The 24,295-nt window shown below is 41.8% G+C and overlaps 1 protein-coding gene across 1 annotated transcript in view; it reads left to right on the forward strand.

Moving 5' to 3' along the window:
* Nucleotides 1-24,295, forward strand: part of srgap1a (SLIT-ROBO Rho GTPase activating protein 1a) — an 84,801-nt gene that overhangs the window by 52,795 nt on the left and 7,711 nt on the right. The window contains 12 exon segments of the mRNA XM_034141260.1: nt 4,308-4,505; nt 5,041-5,125; nt 6,664-6,691; nt 8,849-8,882; nt 10,348-10,408; nt 11,188-11,265; nt 11,398-11,532; nt 13,766-13,871; nt 14,094-14,318; nt 16,339-16,418; nt 20,800-20,980; nt 22,814-22,951. Of these exon segments, the coding sequence (XP_033997151.1) occupies nt 4,308-4,505; nt 5,041-5,125; nt 6,664-6,691; nt 8,849-8,882; nt 10,348-10,408; nt 11,188-11,265; nt 11,398-11,532; nt 13,766-13,871; nt 14,094-14,318; nt 16,339-16,418; nt 20,800-20,980; nt 22,814-22,951 (1,349 nt within the window).

Below are 24,295 nucleotides of genomic sequence, written 5' to 3' on the forward strand. Positions count from 1 at the left end.
TTGGTTTCATTTGAACCTGTCTGCAGGATGCTTGAAGAACGCAACATTCCTGTTTATACAACAAATGGGAAGAGGGAACGAAAATAAATACTGTGACTGCAACAGTTTGACGGAGTACAATTACACCAATTATGTTCGCTTTTATATCACAATAAAAGCTATCCGTATTTACCTTCTCTGTTTTTGTCCCCCACATGGGTGCATTTTTCTTTCATTTATCATGCCTTTTTTTTTAAAACATTTTGGGATTTTTCATCTGAATGTGCAAAGGATTAAAGCTGAAGAAAGTCCTTGATTGGTCAACAGACTGAGACTTAAACTGAAACTGAAAATTGTCACCATTTTGATAATCAAGCAAAAGTGATCACTCATTTTTGTTTTCACTCTCAATGTATTAGTTTTGAAATTGATTATTGACCTACATAGGTGTGTTAATTTCAGGACCTATCCTAGTCTACCATGATGAAAGACGGCTTAGTCCAGCTATCTTCCTTTTTCTCAGAAACTTCAACATTTCCCAAATAAATTCGACATAAAAATAAAACTGATATTTTTTGCCATTTCTCAACAAATCAGGAGGTACTATTATTTTCCCCTACACCTATCACATATGTGAACTTTTTCTTTCTTTTTAATTTGTTACCCTTAATGATTAACCAATGAAAATAACCCTAGTGGCAGCCTCTTTAAGCTTCCTTTGGATTGTTGTTTTGATGCTGTGTATCGAGGCTGCTCAGGCTCCTGCTCCTTCTCTCTGATGCAGTATGTACAGTATCTCTGCACCCTGTGAGTTTCTGTGTGTGAGGGTGCGAAGACAAGCCCCGGTTGCTTCATGTCCTTGTCGGCTGCCTCGCTGTAGCGGATGTCCTGGTGGGTCAGAATTGGAGGGCACTATTGCCTTGTGTTAGCATCAGCAGATGGCCTCTCTTCCTGGGCACAGCGGGCCAGATACATCCTTGAAAAAAATGAACTTTCAAGGCTCTGTGACAACCGACAAGCACAAACTGTCAAATGAAGAAAATGATTAAAAAAAATCGTTATCCGGCCAGGAAAGGCTGCAGGGCATTTCTTAATAGAAGTGCAGCTGTTTTCTAAAACCTTATTTTACTCCCGTGAAAAAGTGAAGGAAAACATTGCTGAATAATTTACTGTGCACTGTGACGGGAGGGGGGTGCGACTTGGAGAGAAAACTCTCACTCTTACTAAAGGGTTGGGGTTAACATAGCCCTGCTGGGTGCCGCACTGCAGAAATTACAATTGAATTTATTTCATTAAAATAGTCTGCTCTCTGAAGACGGTGCTCATTTCAGCTCGTCAGCCAGTCAGCCAGTCAGCGTGGTTCTTCTCCTTTTCAGATTTAATAATCTTGCCATTTAGATCTCATTTGCCTCCGTATGAAAAAGAGCACAGGTTGATGTTCCTCTCTTTTGTAATCTCAAGACATTTCACACTAAACTATGACAATCTAATACCATCTCTTTCGCGGGGAATGTTTGTTTTCCTCAGATAAATCTCAGGGAGGCACATCAAAGCCTGTGTGTTTGTTTGTGTGTGTGTGTTAATAGAGGGACGATCAGCAGATTACACACTTACTACATATTCTGTTAAAAACTATGGAGAGCAGTCTGCCTTTTGAGCTGTGAGGATAAATGTAAGGGATTTTGTACAGCTGCTGATTTTGACAGTGCAGAAGTAGTTTTCAGTGCAGAGAAGGACGACTGTAAACAAGTCTGGTATTATATTTAGCTCACCGTATTACTGCACCGTCTTTGCAGCTACGCAGGGAACACATGAGTCATGGTTCCTTATTGAAAATAAACAAACCTAATTTGATCCCGGGGACTTTTCACCAGGTTTGTTGTGCCGCTACAGGGACTATTAGGCATACCCAGCGAGTCTCTTTAAAAGCCCTGTTGTAATCGAGCCCCGCAGTGAACACTGGTAACTATTCGTCTGCTGAATAATGGATAAACTCAACAGCTTTTTCACTGGGAGCGATTCTCTCGCATGCATGGGTCCTGTCTTTCTGCTGACAGCTGGGCCTCTCGCCTCCACGGGGGCCACCCGGGATGTAGCTGTAGGGAGAGGGGGACCCGACATACTCCGAGCGTGTAACTCATGACTGCATGCATGTCATATAAGTTACTTATTTTATTCACCTGCCGTGGATTAAAAAAACCGCAGTGTAGATTTCTGAATGTTTTCTCTGTCTTTTAAAGGCAGCCAGTTTTTCATTTCACTCACAAGACAGAATTATGTTATAGCTAAGTTTTACGATGGCAGAATCCCCCATTTCCTTCACTACGCTGTCATTAGTCGTGTTTAAACCTGCCGTGTGTTTTTGCTTCAAGACGGGATGGATGACACTTTTAACTACATCCACATTGTGTTCCCCAGCATGTATGTCAGCGCTGTAATCTATCAGTGTTACACTTGAAAGAGAGTCCACCTTGCTTTTCAGGTGTTTTTTTCTTCCTTTTTGAAGGCAAAATGAGTCACAGGTCAAACTGTTTAAAAGAAAAACAACCTAATCTTCCGTTGTCTCGGTGTGTGTAACAGCACCATGAGGAATCCAGCCTGTTCTTTCATTAGCACTGAGGTCAGACTCACTTAATAACCCAGACAGGGTCACTACCTTTGAGTAGGGGGCCTCCTGACCATTAGGAGTAATTAGGAGGGCTTCCAGCTGTGACTCACTGTGGGCGGCGCTGACCTGTGATGCACACACAGTTGAGCTGCGATGGTCACAGCTCTCATAACCCCAGAGTGTCTCTGTTGAAGGAAAAGAAAAGTTTTGAGCTCAGAGCTGGTTGAGGATGTTTCAGCATCAGCAGGGCCTCTTTCCTTCTGCAGCTTTTCCACATCACTGATTCATGCTCTCAGGCTTGACAGTCTCTGGAGATCCTTCCTCCTTGTCTTATTTTATCTTTGTTTGTCTCTCCTCCTTTTTCAATGCTCCACATTTTGCACTTTTCCTTAACCTATATAGCCCTATGTTTATATTATTTGATTGATTGAAAAGGCAGAATGGTCCTTGTGTCGGCCCTCGACGTACCCCTTTTTTTTTAAGACATTTTTTATTTAAATGTCTTTCAAAATGTCATAAATCCGATGTGCAATTATTAAAGGAAATGTGTGTCATTACACATGGAATATTCAAATTAGGAATTGGACATTTTTAGGTTGACAATAGTAATTTAATTGAGTGCAAGGGATAGACTTGGGATGGACTTTTTTTTTGTTGCATAAATTGAATTTTTGGCTTGAGGGAGATATGGGTCAGTTAATCCACCCTGACTAAAATATCCCAATTATTGGATGGATTGCCATGTAATTTCGTACAGACTAACTAACTAACTAACTGTCTGCAAAACTGAGGACATTCCATCAGCCTCAATTTTTACATTTGAGCGCTAATTAACATTTGCAAGGTAACATAAGGATTTAGACTATTATACCTGCTAAACATCAACATGTTGCCATTTCTCTGTCACTGTGGATTTGTTAGCAAGCTAATGTTAGCTATTATCTCAATGTCAAGCTATGTGCTATGTTAAGTGAAGCTTCACAGAGCTGCTAGCATGGCTATGAAGTGGCACTTTTCTTTCAAAATATTACTGACAACAATTTTTATAACACCAGGACTTTTGCTCTGTAAATATTGAGACATGATTCTTGAAGTCTAAATGTCATCATCACGTCTTTGTACTGCAAGCTCTTTATTAATAGTCTGCACAATTAATTTGCATCTCTTTTGGTCTCTTCAACTTTAAAAAGCTGTCACATCCTTATTTGCCCTCCCATTCTTTTTTTACATCAACCCTCATCTTACATCCTCATTTACTGGACACAGCCAGTAGCAGTGGCCGAACATCCTTGGCAGTAAGAAGGGGGGATCACTCCGCAAAGTCCTGACTTTTATGGGCTGCGGCAGAATCACTTTTTCAGAGAGGGTAGAGGCGGTTTTGGAAATGTATCTTAAAAGCCTGTGACTGAATGTATCGTCTCTAGCATACTCTCTCCCTCTGAGTGCAAGCAAACTGATTGCTTTGGCCGGGAGTCATGTTCAGGGGCTGATGGGTTTTTGGGGAACTTTGGGCATTTTGTCAGAAAACACCTGCATTTTTTTAGAGTGTCATGGGATAGCGAGAGAGGTTTTTATGGAGTGTGATGATTTAAACCGCTAGATATGCTGTGATGTAACATGGTGATAGTGAAGAGATGACATCTAGCTTTTTAGCTGGCTGTGTTTTTGCAATTCTTCAACTTTTCGTCATCTTTTCCCCTTATCCTTTGTGTGTTTCCAGATCAAAAAGACATCTGAGGCCACCCTGACCACCATCCAGGACATGACGACTATCGAAGACTACGACGTGTCCGAGTGTTTCCACCACAGCCGGTCCACGGAGTCGGTCAAATCCACCGTTTCTGAGACGTACCTCAGCAAGCCCAGCATCGCCAAGAGGAGGGCCAATCAGCAGGAGACCGAGCAGTTCTACTTCATGGTGAGTGGAAGAAGAAGAGAAGAAGATGATGGATACGAATAAACAAATACAAAGGACATTAAAGGTGTCTTTTCATTTCTGTATGAAAATAGAAATATAATTCTCTTTATAGACTCTCTTTGAAGTATTAGTAAGCTTTCTTTACTTAGATTTGTGAAAATGCCAGTTATTGTGGTCTGTTTAATATCTGCTACAAATGTCTGTAAAATGAATCGGAGAATATGAACTAAAGTTATCATCTGCTACTTTCAAAAGCTTAATCTTTCCACGTTGTCCTTAAAAGTCCTTTGCTCATGCACCAAGCCCCTTATTATCTTTGATTAGCTGGCAAAGGGGTAGCTTCCCAAAATATGTTCATCTAGTAAGTCTAAGTGCTATCTTGTTCCCGTCTGAAGATGGACATGCTCTGATAAAGGCTTTTTTTAAGACTCTCAGCGTGTCCTTTGCCCTTAGCTTTTCTTATCATAGATTGCTGTCTGAGGAGCTCTTGCTGGCACTCTGGGCCCGCTGTGTAATTACTCTCAATTCTCCACAGAAATTCCGGGAGTTTCTGGAGGGCAGTAATCTCATCTCCAAACTGCAGGCCAAACATGACCTGCTGAAGAGGACACTTGGTGAAGGTACAGTCAAAACCCTTTACTTATATACACTTCTCTTAAGGCCCAGACACAACAAGTACACATCATGGAACTTTTGCTTATAAGTTGGGTTTGAACACATCACAAAGACTAAAGGGAACACAAACATTCTGCTCAAACTGTCTTCATCCCAGATGGCAACCGTAGTCGTCCCTCAACAGAGTGTAATAGGAAAACATAGGGCTGTGCATCAACAAGTTGTTGTTATGATACAAACATTAAATGGAGCTTCGTTTGCCAACCATTTTTACACCCGCCCGTCATTCCTGATGGCAATGTTTTTGTGAAAATATCCAGGTATTGGAAGGAAAAGATTACATGAAGATGGACAATTTAACACGCACGCAACTCTGTGTCTCTTGACTTAAGTCATGCTTTAGCTAAACAGCCAGTCAGATTGATTTCTTTAAACGACATGGTCCCTAATAAATTCAACATGGAAGAATCGGTGAAAAAGCGGAACACACCGCCAAAACGAAGACGAAAGCAGCTCCCCGAGGGCCCGACATTCAGCGACAGACTTTCGCCTTGTTATCTCCCAGCGCATTGCCTGTTGGTTTATACAATATAATGGGTGTATGCTGTACAAGTCCTTTTCAATATCCAAATAGCCACAATCAATAATAATTCTTGATTAAATGTTGTCTTTATTTATTTTCTGCATTCTTAGTCAAGCAATTTCGGCCTTTTAATGTGGCAAATTTCCCATTGTTTGCCAGCTTTTCTCACTACTCTAAACTGCTCGATTGTAATCTGGGTTTGAGCCCGGCAAGCGAGAGCTGAGGGGGATTGTAAAGTTGTATTATCCGTCTTAGTGATTGATTAGCTCCTAACTTAATGGACTATCGTGCATTAGAGGGGCGGCAGTCATTACAAACGGTCTCTCCTCGGTCTACATTGGTGGAATTTCCTCGGGGCTTCAGCTAATCTGCCACTCAGAGAGTCAGTCAAGTCATTGTTCTACCCTGCAGTGCTGGTGGTCTCAGTCAAACTGTCCATCTAATGAGTGATGAAGCTGTGCTAACAAGGGGAGAAAAGCCCTCCTACTTCTCTCACAAACTCCTTAATCATATTGTTGTTAATGAGCTGTAGTACAGTATGAGTCACTCAGACTCACAGACAGGTCAGATCCTGTTCACAGGTACAGATGGCCGCGCAAAGGAAACCTCTTCTGTTCTCCAAAACCATTTGGAAGCTATTTTGTGCTTAATCTTTGCTAGTCCACACTTGTAGATCTGTGTATTTCCTGAATGATTGTAAACTGTGTGCCTGCTGGATGTTTTTACTGTAATGAAGCTAATGTGTCTCGAGCTATAAGCTGTTGTGTGTGTAGGTGTGTGTGTGTATGTGTTTTCTTTGTGCCATTCAAGAGGCCAGCGGTTGCGGACAGATGGCAGGCTTCAAATGCTTCACTGGCCGTATGCAGAGTGCACCGCAGGGACCTCAGAGACAGGTCCTGGCATGTCCACACATCTAACTTCCACTCACATCTCTTCTCTTTTCTCTCTCTTCACCCGCAGGCCACAGAGCCGACTACATGACCACAAGGTAAAGTACACACACGCTTCAGGACACCAGCGTATTTAAAACACACATCCAGTGCACTTTTCTTTCAGCAGTGACAGAGATATTTGTGCCGTGTTGCAGTTCATCATGGTGCGCACAGGTTGCCTCAGGACATTCTCATGGGAAGTCCTCTGTGACCATGACAGCAGAGGAGTCTAGTTAGAGAAAAAAAACCTGGAGAGCAGTGAGCAGATGTGCCGGCCTCCATGTTCTAAAGTCCAACCTGTTAATGTGTAAAAGGGTGACCTTACTTTCCTTTCCCTACCTGTAAAAAGAGTGGGAAGTGACAAAGTAGATAATGTTTAACCTAATAAATAAGGGAAATTATTTGCATTGAATTAAGAAAGAGTTGGTTCCAAAAAAAAAAAGTAATAGAAAATGTCTGTTGCATCTTTGTTTATCTTGCACATCTTTGAAAACCCATCATTTATGTTAAAAATCGGAGATCACTTATTGAATATACTCTATTATTGTAATTAGGTTGCTTTGCAATTTTCTATGGGTCACTCATGTGTTAATGACTAAGTTATGTAGCTTCTTTTTTTTCAATCAAAATTGAGGTTGTATTTTGCCTTTAGAGAATAACGAGGTCAAATCCTTCAATTGGAACCCTTTGTTCCTTCATATAAAACACAGCATTCAGAGACGCCACCTTGAGCTCTGTGATAGACATTTTTCACGATTTTCTAACATTTTATAGATAGAAAAATTAATTGAGAACATGTTTGGCAAATTGACAGAGCCAGCCATGTTCTTGGGTGGGGATAATCACCACTAGTTCTAAACAAATGTGAGTAAAAAAGTGATCCGGTGGTATGCCTTTTGCTACTATTGTATTCATATGGCAACGTTTTTATCTTTTGTTTGCATGATAATATATTTGAAATACCTTGAGGCTGTTCTAGCTGAATAATTCATTATGATTGAGCAGCAGAAGCGACCAAAGTCCCATACTTTTGAATCTTGGTCAGACTGGTCACAAGAGGCCAAATAGAATGAGATCACACACACACACACACACACACACACACACACACACACACACACACACACACACAACACACACACACACACCACACACACACACCACACACACACACACACACACACACACACACACACACACACACACACACACACACACACACAGAGGAAATCCCCTGCAGGGCCTGCCATGAGGAGGATGCTGACACATACGATGCTCAGCAGGTCGGATATTTCACTGGCCTGTGACAGGATTATAAAGAATAAGCAAATTCATGGCTTTCACTGGTGTCTGCAAATAACCTTTTTCACCTGCTTCACGTCTGAAGCCTCAACTTCAGTTTTTGGAGGATATTGAAGGATAGATGAACCACACTACAAAAAACTGCATTGTTTACTTTTTCTAACACACTCTTTGTATTCTAGACATCCCAATGGGCAGTTCAGAACCCACACCGGCACCCGGCGGGCTAGACCCCGCTCTGTTTTTAATGTTAGGTTATTTAATGGCAATTTGGAGTCATTTATCAAGGTACTGATTACCAATCTGCCTGCCCGACGTTGTTCCTCCTCCTATCTGTTTTCTGTCTTGCTCTGGCTCACTGGCCATTTTGGTGGGTTCCCCAAAAGCATTTGAGTTTACATGAATCTTTTACCAACAAAAACAAATAATTCTAGATTCTGGAAACCTTCCTCATGGGTCAGTGAGCTCTGGTGTCAGACCTGTGAGGTTGGCTCTGATAGATTAGGAGGGCTGCAGGAGGAGAGGAATGGCCGTCTGAGGGATAAATGTTTGTCTCAGTCAGCTCCCCTGACTCGCTGCTGACCTGGCATCACTGCGCTGCTCTGCCAGAGATATGAATTCCTCCAGAGGCAGAGCAGAGGCCAGTGGGAACAGCAGGGTGACTGGCAGTCAGGGAGCAGATGGCAGACTGATAAGGTGCCCTGCCTCCCTCCTCGGGCCTCTTCTCTGCCTCTCATAGGTGGCCGCGTCCGGTCCTGCCTGTCCACTTCTCATTGTTTCCTTATGGGTGTGATGCACAGAGGGGAATGAGGGTGCGCTCTTAGCAAAAGCTTTGGTGGGCAGCTGCTGTGGTCCTAATCTGGGTCTTGCTTTTCTCTCTCTTTCTGTTTCTCTGCGACAATTCTCTATAGCCGCGGACGAAGGAACTCACACGCTCGACATCAGGTACCTTGAAGCACCTTGGGGAGCCCATGCTGCTTTCCTGCGCTCATTTTCTTTATCTGTCCTGCTCTAACACAATTTGTATATCTTACTGTGTTTGTGTTTGTCTATATCTTGTATACATAACCTGACATCTGTGAGAAGACTGAGACAGACTGAATTGAAGCTTTTATCCTTAACAGGACACCACAATCGAAAATGTATAATTTCCACTTACTTGTAGTGTTTTTTGTCAATCTAGATTGTTTTTGATATCAGTTCAAACTGCTCACAACAAGGTCTGTGGATAACCTTGAGTAACCGGCTCATGATTTCTAAAAAGAGTCATTACTTTTGAGTTTTTCAAATGTGTTTTAGTTCCATTATAATGGAGAGAAGGCAGTAATTGGCTCTTCAAGCAAGTGGGAAATAGATAGGGGACCTTTTCCTCTAAACTGATTTTGCTGATCTTAGTTTAAATTGTGTTTCCCAGCATGAACCACATCCCATTGCAAAATCGGTATGAAATCGATGTGATATAAAGCAGTCATCCCCAGTCTCGCATACCCAAAGAGATAGTATTACATAATCCTGCTGCACCAGACTCTCTGCCCACTCTGACAATAGATGATTGTTGATTTTGGCATGGTCGCTGTGTCGGGACCGTGCGTTTACCCCTGAGGACTGTAAACAGATCCACTGTATCATTAAAAGCATGTACTGAGTTCCTGTCCAGCACGGAGCCGTGGGATCAGCTGGCACCACAGCAGAACAGTCAGCGTCTGAGCAGCGAGAGGAGAGTGTTTTCCCTGAAGGAGACCACGCTGCTCTTCTCATCTCACCACTCCTGCCCCGAGCTCCATACTGAGTGTGTGGCTCTTTAGATAAGCTCTCCTCAATTTAAACACAGGGTGCACTTGATTGCTAGAATAACAAAACACATAGTATATTTAGCAACACTAGAGGCCAGTTGAAATGTGTTAACAACAAGTTTGCTGTGGATTATATTTTTATGCTCAGTGAGTTATTATGGGAGACTGGGCATGAACAAATAGCTGGAAATGTCAACTCAATCTGTCTCAGTAAGATCACAAAATGGTGACCCTCCCTTTTTATATAAATACCGCCTTCACTTACTCTGGGTGTGCATGTTTTTAAATTCACATTAACCAGTTTCTTTCAGAGCCCGACAGATATTTCAGCAAATTGATATTATCTGTATATTTACTGATTAACGTTAAGCATTATCTTATATTTACTTTTCATGTTTATTTAAAAGAAGTACATGTAGAACTCTTTTTTTTAAATATTTACATTGATAAATCTACCAGATTGTATTTGATTTATTTATATTTTCTCAATTATTGATCTCGATAACATCTGAAACGCCGGTTGTATCTGTCGGGCTCTAGCTGTTGTACATGTTATACAAACAGCACATTATACATGATCTGACATTTGGGTGTTTTTGTTCACTTTGCCTACATAGGACTCTGGACAAGCTATCCCCCGCGTGGTTGAAAGCTGTATTCGCTGCATAAATTTGTATGGTGAGTTGGATGTTGTGTATAAACACGTTTGTCACGACAGATATGCAACCATAACTTGATGACAGTATTTATGGATTCTTCTCATAAACCAGCATCTTCATCTCCAAATCTGTCTGACTTTGGTTAAAGGGGACTTCAAGTGAATCCCAGGCATTAATTGTTTGGGTGTGTACATCGTTTTTCATGTTGGGGCTCCACTGTGTTCAGTCATGGGAAAATGCAGATTCCATCCTGTTTACAGCTGCGCTGCCTTTTTACACCCAGTTTCTCAAACGTACCATGAGACAAACAGACAGACAGCTGAGCCTTTCACAAGTGATGCAAAACAATTTTATTTTCAAGCCAAATTGGAAAAAAGATACACAAGAAAAATGGAGACTCTTTTAGCATTAAATATGTGACAGAAGTGAGATTTCATGGTTTACAGGCACTGCATCTTATATAGGGAACAAGTAATGACGTACACATTTAAAAGTGACAAACGGCCGACTAATCATGCTTCCTCCTCACCCTTGACCCTTCCCCTTATTAAGTCCTAATCCCTGCTGGAAGACACTTGAGTAAAGCTTGATTGCAGCCTCCCTGACTCATTAATTATCTTTAATTAGAAAAGTGAGGGGGCTTAACAGGGAGGATGTGCTTTTTAGGTCCAACTAAAGTAAGCTTTATTTGCTGAGTGAGGGTCTCTTTCTTTCTGTAAGTAGACTTATGATCACATTGAGTATCTGTCGTGTACACTCTGTCTTCCTTACCGTCTGCCCTTGTTTATTTCCTTTCAGGCCTTCAACATCAAGGAATATTTCGCGTATCTGGATCCCATCTGGAAGTCAATGACATCAAGAACTCGTTTGAAAGAGGTACGTTATAACAAATCATTACACAATCTATGGAACATATTAAGCCAGTGGGCTAATTGTAATTTAGACATATTTCACACCTCAGTCCTGTGCATTCTCAATAATTGAGGATATCATTTGTCTGTGTCTTAGGAAATGACCCCCTGGCGGACGATGATAACAATCATGACATCAACTCGGTGGCCGGCGTTCTCAAACTTTACTTCCGTGGTCTGGAGAACCCTCTTTTCCCCAAAGAGAGGTTCAATGATCTGCTGTCTTGCATCAGTAAGAAACAACACTTTTGCTTTGTATCAGACATGTCGTTTATTTTCTGAGTGCATCTCTTTGTAATGATCTTATCATAACAACTGTTATTATACTGTTTTTCAAGTGGGTCATTAATCTCACTTAGATGGAATCTGTCTTTCAAATTAACTTATAGTTTACAGCACATATGTGAAAAAAACCAACGAAAAAAGTTTTTCTCAAGCACAATTTTGAGTCCTTAACTTTAATTAAAATACACATATGTTTTATTCCCAAGATTGCCCATAAATTAGAGCATTTTTGATGGACTTAAATGTACACTTGTCACCAGCACATGGACCCCTTTTTAAAGTAAGAAACTATAAAAAAAACAGGTTTGAAATTAAACAAGTCGCACTTTTAATCATAACCGTAAACATAAAACTACAGTCATTTCCCACAATTTCCTATCTACGAGCTGAAGGAATGAAGAGTACATATTCTCTGTTTGTTTATATATATGTCTATTATTGTGAAGATTAATGCTTGCTTATATTCCTGGATATGTTTTACTTTGTAGTAATCTTATTAGCTAGCATCGTTAGCATAATTCCCACTGACTGCAGTATTTTGTCAGCAGAATGGCTCTGACTTCTCCTTCTCCTTGGCACTTTGTTTTATTACAACTCCGTGATATTTGGTCGAGTACTGAGAAGGAAATTATCCATCGTAAGTGGCATAAAGCTGGCCATGCTTCCAGATCGCAGTGGAATGTTAAATGTCTGCAGCACTGAGCGGCGTTTGAATCCAGAGCTGAATCTACTGTACACTGAGGTCAACAGAAGAATAGCCCCAGTCATTCTGCTGTGAGTCAGTTTAAAGACAAGTCAGCTCTTTGTGTGGCCTTTTCTCATCTTTTAAGACATTAGGGGGCGCTTTAGGCTCTGTTAAAGAACAATTGAACATGCATCGAGTCACATGGGCAAAGCGTGTGCTGCAATGCCTGGTGCAGCTTTGTGTAGACCATGTGAGTGTGTGCTTTTATCTTCATGCAGGCTTTAGTGTACTGGCAAGTGTGCAAAGTGTTTCCTGGGTGTATTTTTACACAGCGTGAGTGATGGGGATTCCCTGTTTACATTCCCCAGCTCAACATGCCAGTGATTGCAGTGTGGGCAGAACGCCCGGCAGGCTTCATATTAAAAATGATCTGCTTATTCCATGCGAAGAAGCTCCGACCATCTACAAGAACGTTTTTCCTTTTAACTGCTATCAGTTGACGTTTTTTTTCCCAACACAGCAGCTTACTGCAGCTACTAATATTTTTCCTTTGGGAATTAGCAGCAGGGATGTTTCACGTGGGTGTTCTCGCGTGTGTGTTTCCAGGTTGATGTATAAGTGTACACTGGAGTAGGTCTCTGAATAAGATCTTCTGAAGTGCTCAGGAGCCTTTCAGAATCCTAGTTAGGTATTCATGAAAAATGAAATACATCACAAGTAGCCCAGAAGCTCAAATCCCAGATGGCACAAAGTGGCTGGAGGGTGACAGCGCTATTTTTAGCACCCAGCAGAGCCCCAGCCCAGCCAAATAAAATAGGCTGCTTCAAGCGCCACAGCGGAACAAATGAGATAGTAATGAAAGACATAAAGGTTCACAGTCAACCCTGTTGATAAAGGGAAAGGATTGAACATGCTTTGTTTTTGTTTTTAAAGTTACAATTGTTCCTACAATAATTATGTTTTTAGAAAAAGTCACTTTGTTGGTAGGGTTAGTGAATAACAGAACTTGACGAAATGATTTAAAAAGAGATACTGTATTCCTCTAGAGCAGGAATGAAAACTGGGCGCCCCGTCGTCAGGTGCAAACAGAAAAGCACTTCCTCCTTCTTTTCCTCTTCCTCTTCCTTTTGGTGTCGGCAGTGAAACACAGGCTGAGATCAAGGTCATCAGAGTTGATACATTTCCTGTGGCCTCTACACACGCGCGCACACATACACATACACATTTTACATTGCACTTCAATTATAAATCCTTGTTGGTCATCCAGAGACGTACATTTATTCTGATAAGTAAAAGGCTCAGCTTCAATATTCTGTATTGTTTATATGCTCATATATTGCGTGGTAAAAATGAACATCTTCAGGTAGATGATGTGGTGCATTTGAATTGTAGCTGAGGCAAATGGATGGAAAAAGAGGGCTTTGTTCATTTGCTAATATTTTCTACTTATATAACTGTACTGACATTACTGACCTCTCTTTTGTTGCTTCTATAGGAATAGAGAGCCTGTACGAGAGGGCGCTGTACATCCGTAAGATCCTCCTGACCATTCCCAGATCAGTCCTCATCGTCATGCGCTACCTCTTCGCCTTCCTCAACCAGTAGGTTTATGGATACTTATCAGTAAAACCATCCTTTACTTCACTTCCTAAGGATTGCTTCCTCTTTATGAAATGTCATTTTAAAAAGCATTCACAGCTGTCGGTCATGATTCTATCTGAAATACTTTCCCCGGTGCTGTATCCTCTCAATCTGCCTTAACTTGGTCTCCTTGTCCCCATCTATCCTTTCCTACCCTCTTACATCCACCCTCCCCTCTTCAGCGTGTCCCAGTACAGTGATGAGAACATGATGGACCCGTACAACCTGGCAATATGTTTCGGCCCCACGCTAATGCCCACACCAGAAACCCAGGACCAGGTCTCCTGCCAGGCCCACGTCAACGAGATTGTCAAGACCATCATCATCCACAATGAGAACATCTTTCCTGATGCCAAAGAACTGGAGGGGCCCATCTATGAGAAGTGTATGGCTGGAGGAGACTATTGGTGAGCAATGATGCATTTAGCTGGTATTGCTATTGATTAAAGGCACTCTAGGAAACGTTAAACATGTTTTAATTGCTTTGTGTTCCACGTTTTTTTTTAACAGACTTGACTTTAATATTTAAACTGAGATCCTCCTCAACTTTCTCCGTTGCCTATAACAGCCTGTGGACTTACTTCTATGGAGGCCTGTGGCGGTTTTGCTACGGATATTCTAAGGATGAGAAGTTTAAACAGTGTGTAGCTAACTTAGCATAATACTGTATTAAGTTGGAGACGAAAGCTAATTCATCACCATGTGCTGGTCTGGCTGGTGAATTGGCTTGCTAGCCGTTTTCTACCTTACTTTATCCTAACAAGGCAGCAAATGCCAGGTGCGGTATAGCTAATGCGGTATAGCTAAGTTGCAGCTAGCTGGCTAACCTTAGCTTGCTTGCTCGCTAATGTTATCACTAGCAAAGTAGCATCTGAGTGGAACCAATAGTAGGTTAGCTTTCCAAATTACTTTACCAGCTAATGTGATCTATGATACTAATTTATGTAAAACGACAAAGGGTGTTGAATTTAGCTTTCTTAGCTTTCTGCGGCATAAGCTAAGTTAAGGATAACCAGCAAGCTGAAATGTGGCTAGGGTCCATATATATGGTATTGGTTGCTTTATAATGTTATATAAATGTGCAAAAGGTTAGCTAGTCAGTATTATGGAGCCATGGTTCAAATCAACTTTTGATGTCTGAGCTACAAAGCACACACTGTCACTACTAGGGCCTCTTGTCGCCACTGTATGAACGTCAAGTTGTAGGTTATCCAGGATTAAAAGAGAATGTGGAAAGCATTCTGATGAGATCAGTTCCTGCAGCTGCATAGATTTCCTAAACAACATGTAGAGTCAGACAGAGGCTGGTGATTTTCTTATTCCATTTCTTTCCGTGAATGGAACAAAGGCACGCAGCCAAACCTCCTTCATTAGGTGCTCACACATCAAGCAGGTATGCATCGGCTTACAACGCAGCAGCTGTGTCAGTAGTATGTCAGCGGAGCTAATTTGAGTAATTACACTCACCAATTATGTGTCTGTGGTTAAGGAACATGACATGGTCAAGCATGTTTCAGTGCTAACTTTAGGTCATGGACTATTTTGTAGGTAAGACGGGCTAAAACAATCAATCAATTTTCCCCAAAATGCAGGGGAAAAAATAATAATCTGGCTGGGAAATTATGACTTTTGGAATTGCAGCACATACTGGGGTCAAACAGAGCTGAGTCAAACCTGAGTCACTTTCCCAACGCTAAATCTGTAAGCAGTACTTTTCACTTATTTCTGTTTCCCCAGTTGTTATGCCCCATTTTACCACAGGCTGACAGGGATTTAGCTAGAGCTAATCACCCGTCTAAAGCACCTCCATGTTCCCCCCGCAACACACATGATGCCCTGGGGAGATTTGTTGTCTTGGCTGCCTCCCTTTCTTGTAGAAGAGGAGGTGGCTGGTGACATGTTAGCATGGGAGAAGACACTGAGCTAATCTGTGTGTGTGGCATTACCAGCCAGCTCTCACAGCACGATGCCAGAAGATCACCATTTAGAAAAAAGAGGCCCAACCACAGATAGAGGTTCTTTGCCTCTTCCTGTTGGTCTTAAAGGTCCCATGTCATGCTTTTCCAGTTATTACCCGTCCCCTTGTGTGTTATGAAGGTTTTTCTGCATGTAAACGGTCTGCAGAGTCACAAACCCTCAAAGTACACCCTGTAGCGAGTAAAACTCTAACACAGAAAAGTGTTATGGAATTATGATCAGTAGAAATGGCCATGACATGGGACCTTTAATACTTGTCTTACCCTGTCATCTTCACTGAAATTAGATTTGATCGTTGGGATTCAAACAAAGTCCTATGTTAAAAGTGAATTAGAAGATATGGTGTCTTCAAACAACCTTCAGGCTCTGTGTCTGTTTTGAAACTGTCCCTTAATCCCTGCGCTGCCTTGGCTGTGACTCTGACCATTTGCATGTTGTCCCCCCCCACAGTGAAAGCCCCTACAGCGAGCACGGAGCCCTGGAGGAAGTGGAAAATGAGGGAGGGACAGAAACACACACCAGCGAGGACGGTGAGTAACAAACATATCTGTATGAATGTCATACAACAACACACTACTTCAATATGTATGTAATGATGTCATTTTGCACCATTGTTTTCCATCCGTATTGTGATCAGTATCATTTATGAACATCACATGAATTAAACTTCATTATCACGCCTGAACACTTACTCAATCATAGAATGAATCTGTATAAACTCTCCCCTGTCCTTGGTCTTGGGAGGGTTGAATCCAGCAGCTAATCCTGCCTTTCAGTCGCTGTATCCTTGAAGGGCCGGGGAACTGGGCTCACAGTGATGGACAGCCATTCATATTCTAATGATTCTGCTTCTCCCTCGAGGCCTTGGGACACTTCCACATCCCCCTATTCAAATCCAGGGTGGTCAACACTAACTGGACCCCTTTTGGGAGAGAAGCTTTGTTTTCTTAGGGTCACATTCTTGGGTTAAAAAGGTCAACTACCTTGGTTTCCGTAAAATAATGGAAAATGTATGGAGTGTGTGTCAAAAGTTCCAGGTTTAAAATAACGTTCCAAATTATAAACGTCTGTGTTTTCTCTACATTTAACTACATTTCCATGTCCAAGAGAAATATGATGAAAAAACAAACTCACAAAAGACTTAGACATGTCTAGACTCTTAGACATGGTGGGATACTGTGCATTTATGTAATCTTACATGTTTTCTATTCGTTTGATTGAAATAATTAGAAATAGTTCGATCTGAATCAAATAATGAGTGAGTTGGTTGAAACCAAAATATCAACCGGGATCATTCACGGCTGTGCAAAAGCAGAAAAACACAATAAAGCTGCAGCTATGACAAGAGAGCCCAAGCTTCATATCTTAGAAGCAGACTTCCCCTAGACCTGTTTCCATGGTAACAAGTGCCCAAATCCTGTCTCCTTTGACACCCTGAGATGATCTTTAGGGGCTCCCTTGTCACCACACGTCATCAGGCTCCATTGACGTAGTATGAAAATCTGGTTGATCTGATCTCACTACATCAGCTGTTCATCACTGCTTCCAAATGAAAGTCATCAACTGGATGTCCTTTATAAAAAGGGACATCTGATTAGAGGAAACTTCTAAAGATTCCCACAGCAAAACACAGATGGCAGCTATCAACTCTTTGAGTAATTAATAGAGGATTATGTTTTCCAGAAATCCCTTGCTACCATGGTTTTGTTCCAAAAGCTTCTCTGAGCGGACGGGGAGGATGTCCTCACTGAATCCAGTCCCTCCCTGCGGAGTCTTGAACTGTGGTCAAGTTATTGTCGTCAGTTATTTTTAAATCCCCATGACCTCATTTGGATTCAGACACACAAGGAAACCACTTTTCCTGTTTGCTTACCAGCACTTGACACAGAAATAGTCTCTTCTCAAGGCTCAAAATGTGTTTGCCCTCTTTGCCCTTAAAGTAAGTGGACACAAGACGGACAGGCGGAGGCATTAAAGTATCCCTCTCTGGCAAAATGATTTACAACGAGAATGCAACGAAGTAAATGCTAAGATCAATGATTGTTATATCATAGAGGTAAATGTGGATGATATAGATTGTGTCAGAATAGAGCTTAGCCTTAGTATATGCAACTCACGTATTACAATTACAGGCCTTTTATTTACCATGAACGACTGTACAGACATGTATGGTTCCCAGAGGATTAAACCTACAGACTTTAATCATGTTCTAATTTGTTCCTTAATCGCCACCATATGGTCAAAGTTTTCGTGTGATATTTTGCACATGATAAAGATTATGTGAGGTCAGTTGCATTATAAAACGTGGGCCAGTTTTCGCCCCTCATTTAATACCATTACAGTACAGACCTTTTAATTTGCATGGTCCCGAAGGTTTGGTACCTACTTAATTATGTGGTCGCTTGACTTTTACTTCAAGCGCTACCATGAGGTCAACATTTTTACTTCTAGTTATTTGGCCTACATTCATGTCCCTCTTTAGATTGACTGTAACAACGTTGGTTATTCTTTTCATTTCACATAGCAACATAATCTTGCCAATACTTACATTTCATAACCAAATAATACCTAAAGAAAATGATGACCTTCCATCAACCTCAGCTGCACCTAACCGCGCTTACTGTCAAATGTAAGCATGCTAACCTGCTAAACTATGTATGGATGAACATTATACCTGCTCAACATCAGCATGCTGTCATTGTGCCTCAGCATATTTCTGCTCGGGGTTGTCCCACATGACAGTCTCATGGACCGCTGCTGTCACGCCTGGAGATTAACTGCCAGTTTCAGAGTGGCAATTCACGCACAGCATCAATACATTGATGTTCTATCTGCTGGTAAATCCGCAACAAGGTCAGAGGTGAATTATCCAGGACATTGATTAGTTATCACTTTGCAGGAGTGTAGCATGACGTCCTTGTTGTCAAGTGCTCCAGGCAGGCATGCAGTTATTGTGAAAGGTCAGTGTTCTTCATTGTAGAGGAAAGGTCATCTTTTTTCACCATAAAGAGCCACATCTAAAGCAATTTCATCTCTTCATGTCCAGCATGAAGGCTCCTGCTCTCTTTGTAGCTGCAAACACCATGGATGAATATGTGTCTTCAGGGAAAAGGGTGGATAGGAGAGAAAGAGGAAGAGAAATGGTTTTAAACCCTCTCCTGTATTGAGTTTGAACATATCTTAAAACAGGCTTCTGCTCCCCTATATCTATGTAGGAAAAAGTAGAGCAACATTCACCCTGACTCTGCTCCACTGGCTTGTGTAAGACATCTGACAGTTTGTATCTCTTAAACCACAGGCCTCCAGCTCACACAGTCGCAGTGTGTGTCTCTTTGTGTGTAACTTGGATGTTGTATCTAAAGCGATTCTCAGTTATTATAACACAACATGAAAGCGCAAATCCACCAAGATTTCAGTTTATAGCCGTCAGTGTTCAGCAGCAGCCACGTCACTGCAGTGTTGGTGTGTGTGTGTGTGTGTGTTTTCCTTGGAAAACATTTGCAGACCGGAACAGAATGGATGGATTGGTTGAAGTTAGGGAAAGACATGGAGAAAAAAGCAAGGAAGAGAAATCCCTTGCACCAAAAAGGGCCCCGTCACTTTATTAACAGCCTCGTCCGCTGCAGTGCAGCCAAATTAATTCTGACAGTAAATTCCTGCTTGTCACATTTTATTGAATTCACGTCACATCCACCCTGTCAATCCTTTCAACCAAATGAAGCTAAGAAGGTGGCAAGTTAAAGATTGGAAGATGAATAAATAATAGAAGTAGATCAGGTTGAATCTGACACCAGGAGAAATAAGGAAACCTCCGTCTGTATTTCCTCTCTCTCGCGGTCTCTCTGGGAATCACTTCCAGTTCCTGTGAAAGATATACCATGATGGCTTTTCACAGCCGATACAAGCTTCATCCATTTAGCCGGTGTATAAAGAGAGCGGCTGTTAGTTGAGGCTGAGGTCTGTTCAGGGGGTCCTTCTGACTTAAAGTGAGATAGGAGGAGGGCAGAGGTAGGAGTGAGGGAGAAATAAAAAGCTATTTTTAGACCGGTGTTGCTGTAGAGCTTGCATATGGGCTCAGAGACGTGTTCCTTTTTGATAAGGAGTCGACTGTGGCTGTAGAAATCACAGATGTTGACATGAATATAAGAAAGGGATTTAATAAACTATGGACTTGGAGAGAATAATTACTGCCAATAAATAATAATTGTATCTGCTCTATCCATCACTGACAATACTCTTTTGTTTGTATAGTTATCACACAAATGGAAATTCAGATTGCTTTAAAAGGAAATGGAAAGACATACATCAGACATTAAGATTCCATTGAAAAGACAACACAAACAGAAGCCGTAAATTCAAATAAAAAGTCAAAGGAATTGCATTTAAAAGAGAATATAAACATAAAGCATAAGACAGCAAAATATACATGCAGATAAAAAAAAGAGTTATGAAGCAAACAATAATAATACTACCTTCTGTAGCTTCTAGCCTAGTTTTCTTCGTGTTAATTTGCCATGTCACTGATCCAGGGCTCTACTGGTACAGTTATTGAGTCGGTGTCAGCCCAGCCTAATGATCCATTCAGTGACTGACATGCCCCTGAGTCATATAGATCTCCTCTCACAAGCTCCTATAAATATCCTACTAAAGATCCTCAGGGCCTACCGTTGTAGAGCAGGGTTACTAATGACAAATACTAATATATCCAACTGGCTCCTCATGCACAAACATGCCGGTTTTAGACGTGACTCTCCTGCAATCAAGCCAACAAGTCAACATTTTTGATCTCATACGATATGACCTGTGTCAATCATTAAAAATGTCTGCACATGCGATAATAGCCGACTCTACTCGATGTTTTTGCCCTGTCTGACATACCTGACCTGTGTAATCCTCTCTCTCCGTTGGCAGAGGGTGAGCCCATTGAAGCCATCGCCAAGTTTGACTACGTCGGGCGCTCTTCCCGAGAGTTGTCTTTCAAGAAGGGCGCCTCCCTGCTGCTGTATCAGCGGGCGTCAGAAGACTGGTGGGAGGGGCGGCACAACGGCATCGATGGCCTGGTGCCACACCAGTACATCGTGGTCCAAGACATGTGAGTGTTTTCATCGAGCGTCATTTAAGATGTGAAAATCAATGTATCCTATCAGCATCAAGCTCATGAGAGAAAGCCATTGTACTATCTTTGGTTCTTTTTTTCATCTAGCACCAACATCAAGATAAAGATGTATTTTTTTCTTTATAACTATTATATTCCGCTAACTTGCACATGCTTAACATGGTTAACAATACTCCTGCAAAAAATCTGCCATGTCACTTTGAGCATGTTAGCATGCTGATATTAGCATTTAGCTCAAAGTAAACCTTTGCTTCAGCCTCACAGACTCAACACTCTAAAGGGCCGTCCACACCAAGAATGAGACCAGAAGGATAAATATACACGTCAACAATGTTAGCATCCACCCTGATGAACAATACCCTACTGTAAACTGTGGCCTCACACACAAGCCACACCTGTTACTGCTGTACGCTGCCAAGAGAAAGAAAGTAAGATTAGGATATAAATCATTTAAAAGTGAGTCACTTATAATTACAGTAAGTACACTTATTTGCCTTACCTTCGTTTTGGGATGGCTGTCACTGTTTGTCTTTCATTAAATTGTTTTTTTAAAGCAATCCCAGCAATATAGTTTGTCTTTAGAGTTGTGGCGTGGACTCTGCAATCCACTTGAGTTAAAACGATTATTATAACAATATATTTGACGTTATCATTCTTTGTGAAGAGGGTCTTTTGTCATCACATCATTAAAAAAAATCCTACAGGTGGTACACGGAAGAAACATTCCCCCCCTTACTCCAATCAGAGCCTTAGATATGCTTTAAGGAACAGCTCTCCCTGATGAGATCTCTGATGGTTAAACAACACACTTGTCCTTATTGATTTACCTCTATAGGAGGTTATGGGCCATCGGCTCATGCATCAAGGACCTTAAGACATGTTTGTCCTGAACGCTGCTGTCTCTTTGGAGCTTTCTCCACCTCTAGGGTGCTCAACCAGCCCTTCAGTCATTCTCAGCTATAACGAGCATACAGCGGTTTGGACAGTTTGTGCCTAATGGACTGGATTCACTGTCTCGTTAGGACCTGAACAAAATCACTCCAATCACTTAGTAGCTGGCCGACTAAACGGCCATTTAGAATTCCATCCCCTTCCCTTCCTCTTCTGTTCCTTCCCCTGCCGTCAATGTGCCTCTATCAATAATTCACCATGAGGGGCACTGCTGGTGGGGTGTCCTCTTAGTTAATGAAAGGGGGGGGGGGGGGATTTACAGCTGTACAGGTTGTGCCCCTGCGTAGAAACATCCTGCTCTCTACTTAAACAGAGCAGGCAGAGCAGTGTGGGAGCACACAGGGTTGTGATCTTCACTTGTCCAATAAAAGAGCCCAGAATAAAACATCTGAGAGACCCACTCCAGCACAGGAAGTCTCGCAGAAACTTTCTCGAAATGTTGTTTACGGCTGGATAGGTGCTCGTCCTGTGCTTTCATGCGGATACACTCAATAAGTAAGTGTGTTTTTATGTCGGATAGTACACATCATCAGAGGCTCTGATTGCTGCCACCTGACAGGAACCTGCATCTGCTCACACACCTCACTGAAACCCACTCAGCTGGCTTGTGTGTGGGCATCTGCGTGTCACAGTATATCACCGGAATATGACTCATCTGACTCTGGGGACCTTGAGGCTGGGGGCGGAAGGGAGACATGCTGACTCACAGAAAACTGATATCAAATACTGTCATCTAAGAACCATGCAAATATGAAAGATGGACTGGTTTGCTGATTTAGTCTTTTTTAGTATTTTTTTCGTCTTTTCTGTCACTTGCTCTTTCCATGTCTCAATGTCACTCTGTGTCCCTGTGCTCAGAGATGACAGTTTCTCAGACACTCTGAGTCAGAAGGCTGACAGCGAGGCCAGCAGCGGCCACGCCGGAGAGGAGAAATGCTCGGGGAAAGACTTGGGCTCGCCCTCTGACATCAGGATCTCTGAGGCCTATATCACCAGGTTGGTTTCCCACGGCTCTATAGCTGCACTGTTGGACTGCAATATCTCATTAACCATTACTGTAAGGGACCAAAATGAAAAATATGGCATTTTCTGAATATTTTCATTATCTTTACAATTCACAAGAACTGAACATTTTCCATTTTGAACTGATGATGTGTTTTGAAAAAGATGATTCTTATGTGTATTGTGCATAAGAATTGACAGTACCTAACAAAAAAAAGCAAATATGTTTACCAAAGTGCTTAGAATAACTATGCAAATATAGAGATGGGTATTTAGGATATCCAACTGCATTCAACAATGCATAAGGGTTATTTGATTCTTTCGACAATATCCATATTGTCAAGGTATCCCACCGTGTAAAATGTAAAAACAGCACACATTTCTGTATCAGCTTTATCTAATTAAAGGCAACCCAATCCAATAACAACTGACAGTCCTGCTGCCTGTCTGAGTGGGCTTTAGTTTTGTGTCACCTAAAACGGCCAAAGGTTTAAAGGCTTTATTTTCATATGCACAATAGCTACAGGGTAGTTTAAAAAAAAAATACAAATCTCAAGTCCCAGGCTACTACAACAATGCAACATACTACATGTAAGACATAAAAAACAAATCAGAAAAAATGATGTAGAAATAGCTTTAGGTGTCAATACCAACTCCAGACTCTTAAAAAGCACGTATATTGGTAAAAAGAATGTTCTTTTCAATCATTTCCCTTATTGCAATTCAACAGCATACATCTGATGTGCCTGTTAAATGACTAAGCACCCAATCCTCAGTGAAACACATGCTGCCTCCTCCTGTCATCCCATATCTCCAGCTCACCCTTTCAGCCACTGTCACTAGAGGACTTCTCTTGCTGTGTTTTATCAAAGTATTATGAAATAGATGAATTATTAAATCCCAGCTGGTATGAGCTAGTCACACTGGAACATACTGTATTTGCACAGGGAGGCATGGCACACACATATCCAGTCACACCTCAGACTTTTTGGCAGCGGGTGCTGGGGGCGAGCCAGAGTTTTGTCTCCCTTCTTCATCGCTGCGTTTCTGCCGGTGGAGTAGGCGACCTTGAAGCGTGTCTGCTACCGGCCCTTGCCAAATACAAATGCTGTTTTATTCAGAGCCATACTCCCACCCTGCACTTCACTGTTGAAATGTTGATGATTCATACTAGAAGCAGAATTTACACCACTGCAGGAATGTGTGAGCTTCTCAATGAACCGTCTTTTTTCACATGAGCCTTAATGAAGCCGTCTACCTGTCAACAGCTCCCAGGTGACTTCCACCCTCATCTGCATCTGCATCTCCACCCCCCCCCTGCCCGACTGCTCTTCTATT

This window comes from Trematomus bernacchii, unplaced genomic scaffold (genome assembly GCF_902827165.1).
Source record: "Trematomus bernacchii unplaced genomic scaffold, fTreBer1.1, whole genome shotgun sequence".
Taxonomy (NCBI): Eukaryota; Metazoa; Chordata; class Actinopteri; order Perciformes; family Nototheniidae; genus Trematomus; species Trematomus bernacchii.